Source organism: Oncorhynchus nerka, linkage group LG22, assembly GCF_034236695.1.
Source record: "Oncorhynchus nerka isolate Pitt River linkage group LG22, Oner_Uvic_2.0, whole genome shotgun sequence".
Classification (NCBI taxonomy): Eukaryota; Metazoa; Chordata; class Actinopteri; order Salmoniformes; family Salmonidae; genus Oncorhynchus; species Oncorhynchus nerka.
Genome location: NC_088417.1, coordinates 6,866,774 through 6,881,773, shown reverse-complemented (window position 1 = coordinate 6,881,773; position 15,000 = coordinate 6,866,774). Strand labels below are relative to the sequence as shown.

At 45.9% G+C, this 15,000-nt stretch overlaps 1 protein-coding gene across 1 annotated transcript in view; it reads right to left on the bottom strand.

Annotated features, from left to right (window-relative positions):
- LOC115127600 (nuclear receptor coactivator 2-like) overlaps positions 1-15,000 on the bottom strand; it is a 352,732-nt gene that overhangs the window by 246,520 nt on the left and 91,212 nt on the right. Inside the window, exons 2-3 of the mRNA XM_065006881.1 lie at positions 10,108-10,218; positions 7,693-7,865 (exon numbers count right to left, since the gene is read on the bottom strand). Coding sequence (XP_064862953.1) covers positions 7,693-7,865; positions 10,108-10,199 — 265 coding nt within the window. The 5' untranslated portion in view covers positions 10,200-10,218. The remainder of the gene's footprint in view (positions 1-7,692; positions 7,866-10,107; positions 10,219-15,000) is intronic.

Genomic DNA, 15,000 nt, shown 5'->3' with positions numbered 1-15,000 from the left:
AGAGAGTTTTCATCTATATTCTTCGTAGTTGTCTATTTACCACCACAGACCGATGCTGGCACTAAGTGTTGTACCAGTGTAGTGTAGTGTAGTGCAGTGTTGTACCAGTGTAGTGTAGTGTAATGCTGGCACTAAGACGACACTCAATGAGCTGTATAAGGCCATAAGCAAACAGGAAAACGCTCATCCAAAGGCGGCGCTCCTAGTGGCCGGAAACTTTAATGCAGGGAAACTCAAATCCGTTTTACCAAATTTCTACCAACATGTTAAATGTGCAACCAGAGGGGGAAAAAACTAGACCACCTTTACTCCACACACAGAGACGCGTACAAAGCTCACACTCGCCCTCCATTTGGCAAATCTGACCATAATTCTATCCTCCTGATTCCTGCTTACAAGCAAAAAATAAAGCAGGAAGCACCAGTGACTCGGTCTATAAAAAAGTGGTCAGATGAAGCAGATGCTAAACTACAGGACTGTTTTGCACAGACTGGAATATGTTCCGGGATTCTTCCGATGGCATTGAGGAGTACATCACATCAGTCATTGGCTTCATCAATAAGTGCATCGAGGACGTTGTCCCCACAGTGACTGTACGTACATATCCCAACCAGAAACCATGGATTACACGCAACATCCGCACTGAGCTAAACGGTAGAGCTGCCGCTATCAAGGTGCGGGACTCTAACCCGGAAGCTTATAAGAAATCCTGCTATGCCAATCGACGAACCATCAAACAGGCAAAGGGTCAATACAGGACTAAGATCGAGTCGTACCACACCGGCTCTGACGCTCATCGGATGTGGCAGGGATTGAAAACCATTACAGACTACAAAGGGAAGCCCAGCCGAGAGCTGCCCAGTGACATGAGCCTACCAGACGAGCTAAACTACTTCTATGCTCGGTTCGAGGCAAATAACACTGAAAAATGCATGAGAGCACCAGCTAATCCGGAAGACTGATCACGCTCTCCGCAGCCGATGTGAGTAAGACCTTTAAACAGGTCAACATTCAGCCAACAGATTACCAGGACGTGTACTCCGAGCATGCGCTGACCAACTGTCAAGTGTCTTCACTGACTTCAACCTCCCTGTCTGAGTCTGTAATACCAACATGTTTTTTAGCAGACCACATAGTCCCCGTGCAACACTAAGGTAACCTGCCTAAATGACTACCGACCCGTAGCACTCACGTCTGTAGCCATGAAGTGCTTTGAAAGGCTGGTCATGGCTCACATCAACACCATTATCCCAGAAACCCTAGACCCACTCCAATTTGCATACCGCCCCAACAGATCCACAGATGACGCCATCTCTATTGCCCTCCACACTTCCCTTTCTCACCTGGACAAAAGGAACACCTATGTGAGAATGCTGTTCATTGACTACAGCTCAGCGTTCAACACCATAGTGCCCTCAAAGCTCATCGATAAGCTAAGGACCCTGGGACTAAACACCTCCCTCTGCAACTGGATACTGGACTTCCTGACGGGCTGCCGCCAGGTTGTAATGGTAGGTAACAACACTTCCACCATGCTGATCCTCAACACTGGGGCCCCTCAGGGGTGCGTGCTTAGTCCCCTCCTGCACTACCTTTTCACTCATGACTGCATGGTCATGCACAACTCCAACACTATCATTAAGTTTGCTGACGACACAACAGTGGTAGGCCTGATCACCGACAACGATGAGACAGCCTAAAGGGAGGAGGTCAGAGACCTGGTCGTGTGGTGCCAGGACAACAACCTGTCCCTCAACGTTATCAAGACAAAGGAGATGATTGTTGACTACAAGAAAAGGTGTACCGACCACGCCCCCATTCTCATCGACGGGGCTGAAACATGGTCAAAACACACCAAGACAGTCGTGAAGAGGGCACAACCACATATTCCCCCTCAGGAGACTGAAAATATTTGGCATGTGTCCTCAGATCCTCAAAAGTACCCCCTGTATATAGCCTCCACATTGACTCTGTACCGGTACCCCCTGTATATAGCCTCCACATTGACTCTGTACCGGTACCCCCTGTATATAGCCTCCACATTGACTCTGTACCGGTACCCCCTGTATATAGCCTCCACATTGACTCTGTACCGGTACCCCCTGTATATAGCCTCCACATTGACTCTCTACCGGTACCCCCTGTATATAGCCTCCACATTGACTCTGTACCAGTACCCCCTGTATATAGCCTCCACATTGACTCTGTACCGGTACCCCCTGTATATAGCCTCCACATTGACTCTGTACCGGTACCCCCTGTATATAGCCTACACATTGACTCTGTACCGGTACCCCCTGTATATAGCCTCCACATTGACTCTGTACTGGTACCCCCTGTATATAGCCTCCACATTGACTCTGTACCGGTACCCCCTGTATATAGCCTCCACATTGACTCTGTACCGGTACCCCCTGTATATAGTCTCGCTATTGTTATTTTACTGCTGCTCTTTAATTAATTAACTACTTGTTACTTTTATTTCTTACTTGTTTTACTTTACAAACAACACATTTTTAAGAAAAATCAAATCAAATCAAATTTATTTATAAAGCCCTTCGTACATCAGCTGATATCTCAAAGTGCTGTACAGAAACCCAGCCTAAAACCCCAAACAGCAAACAATGCAGGTTTAGAAGCACGGTGGCTAGGAAAAACTCCCTAGAAAGGCCAAAACCTAGGAAGAAACCTAGAGAGGAACCAGGCTATGTGGGGTGGCCAGTCCTCTTTGGCTGTGCCGGGTGGAGATTATAAACCTAGAGAGGAACCAGGCTATGTGGGGTGGCCAGTCCTCTTCTGGCTGTGCCGGGTGGAGATTAGAAACCTAGAGAGGAACCAGGCTATGTGGGGTGGCCAGTCCTCTTCTGGCTGTGCCGGGTGGAGATTAGAAACCTAGAGAGGAACCAGGCTATGAGGGGTGGCCAGTCCTCTTCTGGCTGTGCCGGGTGGAGATTATAACAGAACATGGCCAAGATGTTCAAATGTATACCTGTTAAGGGCTTGTAAGTCAGCATTTCACACCCATTGTATTTGACGCATGTGACTAATAGCATTTGATTTGAATTGACAGATGGGTAAAGCACTTTGTACTGTCGATGTAGAAAAGTGCTTTATAAAACACATTTGATGTGAGATGGTAGGCAGGTCGTGTCCTATTACTCAGCATTACATAACCAGGGGCCCGTGAGTCACCAAACAACCATCATGAGTCAGCTAACTTTGCCGTCTGACTCAGAGACTCTATAGACTACTATATTCAGCCAGTCCCTGCCCACTTTGTATAACCTAAAATTACACACACACACACACACACACACACACACACACACACACACACACACACACAAGGTTTCAATTGACTGATAACAGTGGACGGCCTAGAGAAAACTAAAGCTCTACGGTAACTAAGAATCAATTCCCTGTAAGTAAGCGTTTCATTGGCTCGTAAGTAAGCATTTCATTGGCTCGTAAGTAAGCATTTCATTGGCTCGTAAGTAAGCATTTCATTGTGAGGTCTACAGCTGCTGCTCCCCCCCCCCTCTGCTGAGACTGACCCTTAGTCTGCTGCTCCCCCCCCTCTGCTGAGACTGACCCTCAGTCTGCTGCTCTCTCCCTCTCCTGAGACTGACCCTCAGTCTGCTGCTCCCCCTCTGCTGAGACTGACCCTCAGTCTGCTGCTCCCCCTCTGCTGAGACTGACCTCAGTCTGCTGCTCTCTCCCTCTCCTGAGACTGACCCTCAGTCAGCTGCTCTCTCTCTCCGCTGAGACTGACCCTCAGTCTACTGCTCTCTCCCTCTGCTGAGACAGACCCTCAGTCTGCTGCTCTCTACCTCTGCTGAGACTGACCCTCATTCTGCTGCTCCCCCTCTGCTGAGACTGACCCTCAGTCTGCTGCTCTCTCCCTCTGCTGAGACTGACCCTCAGTCTGCTGCTCTTCCTTTCACTGAGACTGACCCTCAGTCTGCTGCTCTCTACCTCTGCCGAGACTGACCCTCAGTCTGCTGCTCTCTCCCTCTGCCGAGACTGACCCTCAGTCTGCTGCTCTCTCCCTCTGCTGAGACTGACCCTCAGCCTGCTGCTCTCTCCCTCTGCTGAGACTGACCCTCAGTCTGCTGCTCTCTCCCTCTGCTGAGACTGACCCTCAGTCTGCTGCTCTCTCCCTCTGCTGAGACTGACCCTCAGTCTGCTGCTCTCTCCCTCTGCTGAGACTGACCCTCAGTCTGCTGCCCCCCCCCTGCTGAGACTGAACCTCAGTCTGCTGCTCCCCCCCTCTGCTGAGACTGGCCCTCAGTCTGCTGCTCCCCCCTCTGCTGAGACTGACCCTCAGTCTGCTGCTTCCCCCTCTGCTGAGACTGACCCTCAGTCTGCTGCTCTCTCCCTCCACTGAGACTGACCCTCAGTCTGCTGCTCTCTCCCTCTGCTGAGACTGACCCTCAGTCTGCTGCTCCCCCCTCTGCTGAGACTGACCCTCAGTCTGCTGCTCCCCCTCTGCTGAGACTGAACCTCAGTCTGCTGCTCCCCTCTGCTGAGACTGGCCCTCAGTCTGCTGCTCTCTCCCCTGCCCCTCAGCTGAGACTGACCCTCAGTCTGCTGCTCCCCCTCTGCTGAGACTGACCCTCAGTCTGCTGCTCTCTCCCTCTGCTGAGACTGACCCTCAGTCTGCTGCTCCCCTGCTCTGCTGAGACTGACCCTCAGTCTGCTGCCCCCCTCTGCTGAGACTGACCCTCAGTCTGCTGCTCCCCCCCTCTGCTGAGACTGACCCTCAGTCTGCTGCTGCTCTCCTCACTCTGCTGAGACTGACCCTCAGTCTGCTGCTCTCTCCCTCTGCTGAGACTGACCCTCAGTCTGCTGCTCCCCCCTCTGCTGAGACTGACCATCAGTCTGCTGCTCCCTCCCTCTGCTGAGACGGACTCTCAGTCTGCTGCTCTCTACCTCTGCTGAGACTGACCCTCAGTCTGCTGTCCCCCCCTCTGCTGAGACTGACCCTCAGTCTGCTGCTCTCTCCCTCTGCTGAGACTGACCCTCAGTCTGCCCAGCATTTTTATTCAGGACCCTAAGCATGATGGGATGTTAATTGCTTAATTAACTCAGGAACCACACCTGTGTGGAAGCACCTGCTTTCAATATACTTTGCATCCGTCATTTACTCGAGTGTTTCCTTTATTCTGGCAGTTACCTGTATGTGTAAGGCTGGCTGAATTTACAAAGACTGTCCAATTATGTCATCTGAACAACAAGATCAGATATTTTGCCAATAACTGTGCGAAAGATTAGAATTGGGCTGCATGTGTAAACATAGCCTTTGGGTACTCTGACAGACAGTACTCATGCTATCTATGCAAAATAGACCAATAAAGCAAGTGTTGTACCAGTGTAGTGTAGTGTAGTGCAGTGTTGTACCAGTGTAGTGTAGTGTAGTGCAGTGTTGTACCAGTGTAGTGTAGTGTAGTGCAGTGTTGTACCAGTATAGTGTAGTGTCGTGCAGTGTTGTACCAGTGTAGTGTAGTGTAGTGCAGTGTTGTACCAGTGTAGTGTAGTGTAGTGCAGTGTTGTACCAGTGTAGTGTAGTGTAGTGTTGTACCAGTGTAGTGTAGTGTAGTGTTGTACCAGTGTAGTGTAGTGTAGTGTTGTACCAGTGTAGTGTAGTGTAGTGTTGTACCAGTGTAGTGTAGTGTAGTGTTGTACCAGTGTAGTGTAGTGCAGTGTTGTACCAGTGTAGTGTAGTGCAGTGTTGTACCAGTGTAGTGTAGTGCAGTGTTGTACCAGTGTAGTGTAGTGTAGTGCAGTGTTGTACCAGTGTAGTGTAGTGCAGTGTTGTACCAGTGTAGTGTAGTGTAGTGCAGTGTTGTACCAGTGTAGTGTAGTGCAGTGTTGTACCAGTGTAGTGTAGTGCAGTGTTGTACCAGTGTAGTGTAGTGCAGTGTTGTACCAGTGTAGTGTAGTGTAGTGCAGTGTTGTACCAGTGTAGTGTAGTGCAGTGTTGTACCAGTGTAGTGTAGTGCAGTGTTGTACCAGTGTAGTGAGTCGCTCTGGATAAGAGCGTCTGCTAAATGACTTAAATGTAAATGTAAATGTAGTGTAGTGTAGTGCAGTGTTGTACCAGTGTAGTGTAGTGTAGTGTTGTACCAGTGTAGTGTAGTGTAGTGCAGTGTTGTATCAGTGTAGTGTAGTGCAGTGTTGTACCAGTGTAGTGTAGTGTAGTGCAGTGTTGTACCAGTGTAGTGTAGTGCAGTGTTGTACCAGTGTAGTGTAGTGTAGTGCAGTGTTGTACCAGTGTAGTGTAGTGTAGTGCAGTGTTGCACCAGTGTAGTGTAGTGTAGTGCAGTGTTGTACCAGTGTAGTGTAGTGTAGTGCAGTGTTGTACCAGTGTAGTGTAGTGTAGTGCAGTGTTGTACCAGTGTAGTGTAGTGTAGTGCAGTGTTGTACCAGTGTAGTGTAGTGTAGTGCAGTGTTGTACCAGTGTAGTGTAGTGTAGTGCAGTGTTGTACCAGTGTAGTGTAGTGTAGTGCAGTGTTGTACCAGTGTAGTGTAGTGTAGTGCAGTGTCGTACCAGTGTAGTGTAGTGTAGTGCAGTGTTGTACCAGTGTAGTGTAGTGTAGTGCAGTGTTGTACCAGTGTAGTGTAGTGTAGTGTAGTGTTGTACCAGTGTAGTGTAGTGTAGTGCAGTGTTGTACCAGTGTAGTGTAGTGTAGTGCAGTGTTGTACCAGTGTAGTGTAGTGCAGTGCAGTGTTGTACCAGTGTAGTGTAGTGTAGTGCAGTGTTGTACCCGTGTAGTGTAGTGCAGTGTTGTACCAGTGTAGTGTAGTGTAGTGCAGTGTTGTACCAGTGTAGTGTAGTGCAGTGCAGTGTTGTACCAGTGTAGTGTAGTGTAGTGCAGTGTTGTACCAGTGTAGTGTAGTGCAGTGTTGTACCAGTGTAGTGTAGTGTAGTGCAGTGTTGTACCAGTGTAGTGTAGTGTAGTGCAGTGTTGTACCAGTGTAGTGTAGTGCAATGTTGTACCAGTGTAGTGTAGTGTAGTGCAGTGTTGTACCAGTGTAGTGTAGTGCAGTGTTGTACCAGTGTAGTGTAGTGCAGTGTTGTACCAGTGTAGTGTAGTGCAGTGCAGTGTTGTACCAGTGTAGTGTAGTGCAGTGCAGTGTTGTACCAGTGTAGTGTAGTGTAGTGCAGTGTTGTACCAGTGTAGTGTAGTGTAGTACCAGTGTAGTGTAGTGCAGTGTTGTACCAGTGTAGTATAGTGTAGTGCAGTGTTGTACCAGTGTATTGCAGTGTTGTACCAGTGTAGTATAGTGTAGTGCAGTGTTGTACCAGTGTAGTGTAGTGTAGTGCAGTGTTGTACCAGTGTAGTGTAGTGCAGTGTTGTACCAGTGTAGTGTAGTGCAGTGTTGTACCAGTGTAGTGTAGTGCAGTGCAGTGTTGTACCAGTGTAGTGTAGTGCAGTGCAGTGTTGTACCAGTGTAGTGTAGTGTAGTGCAGTGTTGTACCAGTGTAGTGTAGTGCAGTGTTGTACCAGTGTAGTGTAGTGCAGTGTTGTACCAGTGTAGTGTAGTGTAGTGTTGTACCAGTGTAGTGCAGTGCAGTGCAGTGTTGTACCAGTGTAGTGTAGTGTAGTGCAGTGTTGTACCAGTGTAGTGTAGTGCAGTGTTGTACCAGTGTAGTGTAGTGTAGTGCAGTGTTGTACCAGTGTATTGTACCTTGCTCCTTGATCTGTCGTATCTGTTTGACAGTCTCCTTCAGGACAGCACATTTGTCTGGTTTGACGTTGAAGTTATCGATGTCGTTGAAGTTGGCGAAGATCAGCTCGGCCAGATCCTCAGTGTACTTGTTCTCTTGCTCACGGTTTCTCTTCTCGATGCTTCGTTTGAGGCTGAGGAGACAGGGAGGGGGAGGGGGCAGCATGAGACATGGCTTCGTTTGAGGAGACAGGGAGGGGGGGGCAGCATGAGACATGGTTTCGTTTGAGGAGACAGGGAGGGGGGTAAAGAGAAGGCCAGTGTGAGACGTGGCTGAGGCTGAGGAGACAGGGAGGGGGGTAAAGAGAAGGCCAGTGTGAGACGTGTTCCATGATGTAATATAACAGAATGTGTGGCGCACGATTGGCCCAGCGTCGTCCAGGCCGTCATTGTAAATAAGAAAAGAGAAAAACTTAAGTTGTACTTGAAAGTAATTTTACTTAGGTACTTTACACCACTGCTCAGTAGAGATAATGTCCACACTGCCACGTAGGGCTGCACGATATGGGCACATATAATATAGGACTTATTTTGAACCAAATGTTACAATTGTGATTTGAGCAAAACTGTTGGAATCATGGAAATATAATGACTATTATAATTCTATAGTTAGAATATAATAGTGGGCACTTTGAATACAGTGTTTGAGAATACAATGAATTAAAATGCCAGGGGAGGAGTTATTGTGACAGGGTAGGAACTAAAGTGTTGATAAGGGTTTCCTAGGGGACCCTATAAGCTTTGGCTACATTGCAAGTTTTCTCTTAGCTACTTCATATATTCTTGCTTTGCATTTTTCCTCTTTGAATTAGAAGATACTGTTGCACAAACAACATGCTGATTTAGGTCTACACCATCACTGCTTTATCAGGCAGTATTAGCTAGCTACGTTTGTTCTGACTCACCACATTTTATGAGCTAGCTAGCTCTTAGCATTAGCGGCTAACAATTAGCATCTCACAAGATTTAGGGCAACATGCTAAGAAAAGACAAACCTAGCTGATCTAAGAAACACACACTAATAGTGTCATTATAGAACGCTAGTGGATTTATATTACGAAGCAAAGTGAAAACAGCATCGTTGTCATCAGCATTGTTGCATATGCTGCATTGACCACGCGGACTAAACGCAAAGTGTCTCGTGGTTGAGGAGCGTCAACTGTGCTCCTTTGAGTGACAGGGGGCGTGGCTAGATCTGTGTGGAAAGTGTCACGGAGAGAAAGAGCCGGAGAGAGATGACTCAAGTAGGGAGGTAAACAATAAATATTGACATTACACATGGTGTATCACATTTAACAAACCAAACATTCAAATACCGGTATAGAAGGTATAGTAACAACCCAAACCGGTCCCTGCATCAATACCGGTATAGAAGGTATAGTACCAACCCAAACGGTCCCTGTATAAATACCGGTATAGAAGGTAAAGTACCAACCCAAAACGGTCCCTGTATCAATACCGGTATAGAAGGTAAAGTAACAACCCAAACCGGTCCCTGTATCAATACCGGTATAGAAGGTATAGTAACAACCCAAACCGGTCCCTGTATCAATACCGGTATAGAAGGTATAGTAACAACCCAAACCGGTCCCTGCATCATTACCGGTATAAAAGGTACAGTAACAACCCAAACCGTCCCTGTATCAATACCGGTATAGAAGGTATAGTAACAACCCAAACCGGTCCCTGTATCATTACCGGTATAGAAGGTAAAGTAACAACCCAAACGGTCCCTGCATCAATACTGGTATAGAAGGTAAAGTAACAACCCAAACCGGTCCCTGTATCAATACCGGTATAGAAGGTATAGTAACAACCCAAACCGGTCCCTGTATCATGACCGGTATAGAAGGTAAAGTAACAACCCAAACGGTCCCTGCATCAATACCGGTATAGAAGGTACAGTAGCAACCCAAACCGGTCCCTGCATCATTACCGGTATAAAAGGTACAGTAGCAACCCAAACGGTCCCTGCATCAATACTGGTATAAAAGGTACAGTAGCAACCCAAACCGGTCCCTGCATCATTACCGGTATAAAAGGTACAGTAGCAACCCAAACCGTCCCTGTATCAATACCGGTATAGAAGGTACAGTAACAACCCAAACCGGTCCCTGTATCATGACCGGTATAGAAGGTATAGTAACAACCCAAACCGGTCCCTGCATCATGACCGGTATAGAAGGTATAGTAACAACCCAAACCAGTCCCTGTATCATGACCGGTATAGAAGGTAAAGTAACAACCCAAACGGTCCCTGCATCAATACTGGTATATCATAAAATACGGTATACCGCCCAGCCCTACAATAGCCTAATGTAAAGCCACAGTAAAGTAGTTAGTGTGGTACAGTGGTAGTAGTAAAAAGGTGTGTACCTGGGACCCAGTAGGTCAGAGGAACATTCTTTGCGTTTCCGTGACTCGGCCCTGGCAGCAGGGTCCGAGAGGTTTTCACCGACGCCACTCATCCTCACTGCATATCAGCGTCTGTGGAGACAACACACACAGAGAGAACAGTTATATAGACAACATAACAATCATCCACCAACCAGGAGACACTAATGTACCTGGATCTGTCAGAGAAAGACCACACTAATGTACCTGGATCTGTCAGAGAAAGACCACACTAATGTACCTGGATCTGTCAGAGAAAGACCACACTAATGTACCTGGATCTGTCAGAGAAAGACCACACGAATGTACCTGGATCTGTCAGAGAAAGACCACACTAATGTACCTGGATCTGTCAGAGAAAGACCACACTAATGTACCTGGATCTGTCAGAGAAAGACCACACTAATGTACCTGGATCTGTCAGAGAAAGACCACACTAATGTACCTGGATCTGTCAGAGAAAGAACACACTAATGTACCTGGATCTGTCAGAGAAAGACCACACTAATGTACCTGGATCTGTCAGAGAAAGACCACACTAATGTACCTGGATCTGTCAGAGAAAGACCACACTAATGTACCTGGATCTGTCAGAGAAAGACCACACTAATGTACCTGGATCTGTCAGAGAAAGACCACACTAATGTACCTGGATCTGTCAGAGAAAGACCACACTAATGTACCTGGATCTGTCAGAAAAGACCACACTAATGTACCTGGATCTGTCAGAGAAAGACCACACTAATGTACCTGGATCTGTCAGTGAAAGACCACACTAATGTACCTGGATCTGTCAGAGAAAGACCACACTAATGTACCTGGATCTGTCAGAGAAAGACCACACTAATGTACCTGGATCTGTCAGAGAAAGACCACACTAATGTACCTGGATCTGTCAGAGAAAGACCACACTAATGTACCTGGATCTGTCAGAGAAAGACCACACTAATGTACCTGGATCTGTCAGAGAAAGACCACCACACTAATGTACCTGGATCTGTCAGAGAAAGACCACACTAATGTACCTGGATCTGTCAGAGAAAGACCACACTAATGTACCTGGATCTGTCAGAGAAAGACCACACTAATGTACCTGGATCTGTCAGAGAAAGACCACACTAATGTACCTGGATCTGTCAGAGAAAGACCACACTAATGTACCTGGATCTGTCAGAGAAAGACTAATGTACCTGGATCTGTCAGAGAAAGACCACACTAATGTACCTGGATCTGTCAGAGAAAGACCACACTAATGTACCTGGATCTGTCAGAGAAAGACCACACTAATGTACCTGGATCTGTCAGAGAAAGACCACACTAATGTACCTGGATCTGTCAGAGAAAGACCACACTAATGTACCTGGATCTGTCAGAGAAAGACCACACCAATGTACCAGCTGTCAGAGAAAGACCACACGAATGTACCGGCTGTCAGAGAAAGACCACACCAATGTACCGGCTGTCAGAGAAAGACCACACGAATGTACCTGGAGCTGTCAGAGAAAGACCACATGAATGTACCTGGAGCTGTCAGAGAAAGACCACACAAATGTACCTGCAGCTGTCAGAGAAAGACCACACTAATGTACCAGGAGCTGTCAGAGAAAGACCACAGTAATGCATAAAAAGGTACTTAACCCAAAATGACACTCTTCCCCAAATCCCATACCCAAGTGAACTACGGTGGCTCATTCAGATGTTGGGCTGTCTGCCCTATTCAGGAGTTCACACACTAGAGGTCGAGCGATTAAATCGGCATGGCCGATTAATTAGGGCCGATTTCAAGTTTTCCTAACAATCGGTAATCGTCATTTTTGGACGCCGATAGCATTGCACTCCAAGAGGAGACTGCGTGGCAGGTTGACTGCAGGCTGCAGCAAGGAGACATGGTAAGTTGCTAGCTAGCGTTAAACTTATCTTATAAAAAACAATCAATCAATCACTAGCTAACTAATCACTAGCTAACTACACATGGTTGATGATATTACTAGCTTGTCCTGCGTTGCATATTATCGATGCTGTGCCTGTTAATTTATCATCGAATCACAGCCTACTTGTGTACCTAACCATAAACATCAACGCCTTTCTTAAAATCAATACACAAGTACATGTGTTTAAACCTGCATATTTAGTTCATATTGCCTGCTAACATGAATTTCTTTTAACTAAAGAAATTGTGTCCATTCTCTTGTGTTCCAGTGCAAGCAGAGTCTGGGTATATGCAGCGGTTTGGGCCGCCTGGCTCGTTGCGAACTGTGTGAAGACCATTTCTTCCTAACAAAGACCGTAATTCATTTGCCAGAATTTTACATAATTATGACATAACATTGAAGGTTGTTGCAATGTAACAGCAATATTTAGACTTAGGGATGCCACCCGTTAGATAAAATACGGAACGGTTCCGTATTTCACTGAAAGAATAAACGTTTTGTTTTGTCAAAATGATAGTTTCAGGATTTGACCATATTAATGGTCAAAACATCCTGCATACCACTGCAGGCTTGTTTCTGAAGCTAAGCAGGGTTGGTCCTGGTCAGTCCCTGGATGGGAGACCAAATGCTGCTGGAAGTGGTGTTGGAAGGCCAGTAGGAGGCACTATTTCCTTTGGCCTAAAAAATATCCCAATGCCCCATGGCAGTGATTGGGGACACTGCCCTGTGTAGGGTGCAGTCTTTCAGATGGGATGTTAAACGGGTGTCCTGAGGTCATTAAAGATCCCATGGCACTTATTGTAAGAGTAGGGGTGTTAACCCTGGTGTCCTGGCTAAATTCCCAATCTGGCCCTCAAACCATCACGGTCACCTAATAATCCCCAACTTCCAATTGGCTCATTAATCCCCCTCCTCTCCCCTGTAACTATTCCCCAGGTCGTTGCTGTAAATGAGAACGTGTTCTCAGTCAACTTACCTTGTAAAATAACGGATAAATTAAAAATTATAAAAATAATGACTTAAGGCTCGTATTTCTGTGTTATTATGTTATAACTAAGTCTATGATTTGATAGAGCAGTATGACTGAGTGGTGGTAGGCACCAGCAGGCTCGTATTTCTGTGTGTTATTATGTTATAACTAAGTCTATGATTTGATAGAGCAGTCTGACTGAGTGGTGGTAGGCAGCAGCAGGCTCGTAAACATTCATTCAAACAGCACTTTACTGCGTTTGGCCAGCAGCTCTTCGCTGTGCTTCAAGCATTGCGCTGTTTATGACTTCAAGCCTATCAACTCCTGAGATTAGGCTGGCAATACTAAAGTACCTATTAGAACATCCAATAGTCAAAGTCAAATAGTAAATGGTATAGAGAGAAATAGTCCTATAATAACTACAACCTAAAACTTCTTACCTGGGAATATTGAAGACTCATGTTAAAAGGAACCACCAGCTTTCATATGTCCTCATGTTCTGAGCAAGGAACTGAAACGTTAGCTTTCTTACATGGCACATATTGCACTTTTACTTTCTTCTCCAACACTTTGTTTTTGCATTATTTAAACCAAATTGAACATGATTCATTATTTAAACCAAATTGAACATGTTTCATTATTTATTTGAGGCTAAATTGATTTTATTGATGTATTATATTAAGTTAAAATAAGTGTTCATTCAGTATTGTTGTAATTGTCATTATTACAAATAAATAAATACATTAAAAAAATATATGTTTTTATTTATTTATTTATTTTATTAATCGGTATTGGCTTTTTTGGTCCTCCAATAATCGGTATCGAAAAATCATAACTCGTCGACCTCTAGCACACACACACTTGCACTACGTGCATGCACGCTCGCAGGAACACACACACACACGCAATCACGCCTGCAGAAACACACACACACGCGCATGTACGCCTGCAGGAACACACACACACACGCATGCACGCCTGCAGGAACACACACACACGCATGCACGCCTGCAGGAACACACACACACACGTGCCCCTATGCTGGTGGCATTGGCTGATCCGACACAAGAGGAACGAGCGAAAGTGGAGCGGAGATTCAATCATTTCCTTCTGATGGTGCTCTTCTCCCCAGAGAGACTGAAACGAGAGCACAGAGAGACAGAGAGATACGCATCGACTATGTACAGACTCAGTGAGCATAGCCTTGCTATTGAGAAAGGATGTCCTAGGCAGACATGGCTCTCAAGAGAAGACAGGCTACAGTGCCTTGCGAAAGTATTCGGCCCCCTTGAACTTTGCGACCTTTTGCCACATTTCAGGCTTTCAAACATAAAGAAGCAGAAGGTGGCGCTACAAAGTATTAACTTAAGGGGGCTGAATAATTTTGCACGCCCAATTTTTCAGTTTTTGATTTGTGAAAAAAGTTTCAAATATCCAATAAATGTCGTTCCAATTCATGATTGTGTCCCACTTGTTGTTGATTCTTCACAAAAAAATACAGTTTTATATCTTGATGTTTGAAGCCTGAAATGTGGCAAAAGGTCGCAAAGTTCAAGGGGGCCGAATACTTTCGCAAGGCACTGTATGTGCCCACTGCCCACAAAATGAGGTGGAAACTGAGCTGCACTTCCTAACCTCCTACCCAATGTATGACCATATTAGAGAAACATATTTCCCTCAGATTACACAGATCCACAAAGCATTCAAAAACAAATCCAATTTTGATAAACTCCCATATCTACTGGGTGAAATTCCACAGTGTGCATCACAGCAGCAAGATTTGTGACCTGTTGCCACAAGAAAAGGGCAACCAGTGAAGAACAAACACCATTGTAAATACAACCCATATTTATGCTTATTTATTTTCCCTTGTGTACCCTTAACCATTTGTACATCGTTGCAAAACTGTATATAGACGTAATTTGACTTTTGTAATGTCTTTATTGTTTTGAAACTTCTGTATGTGTAATGCTT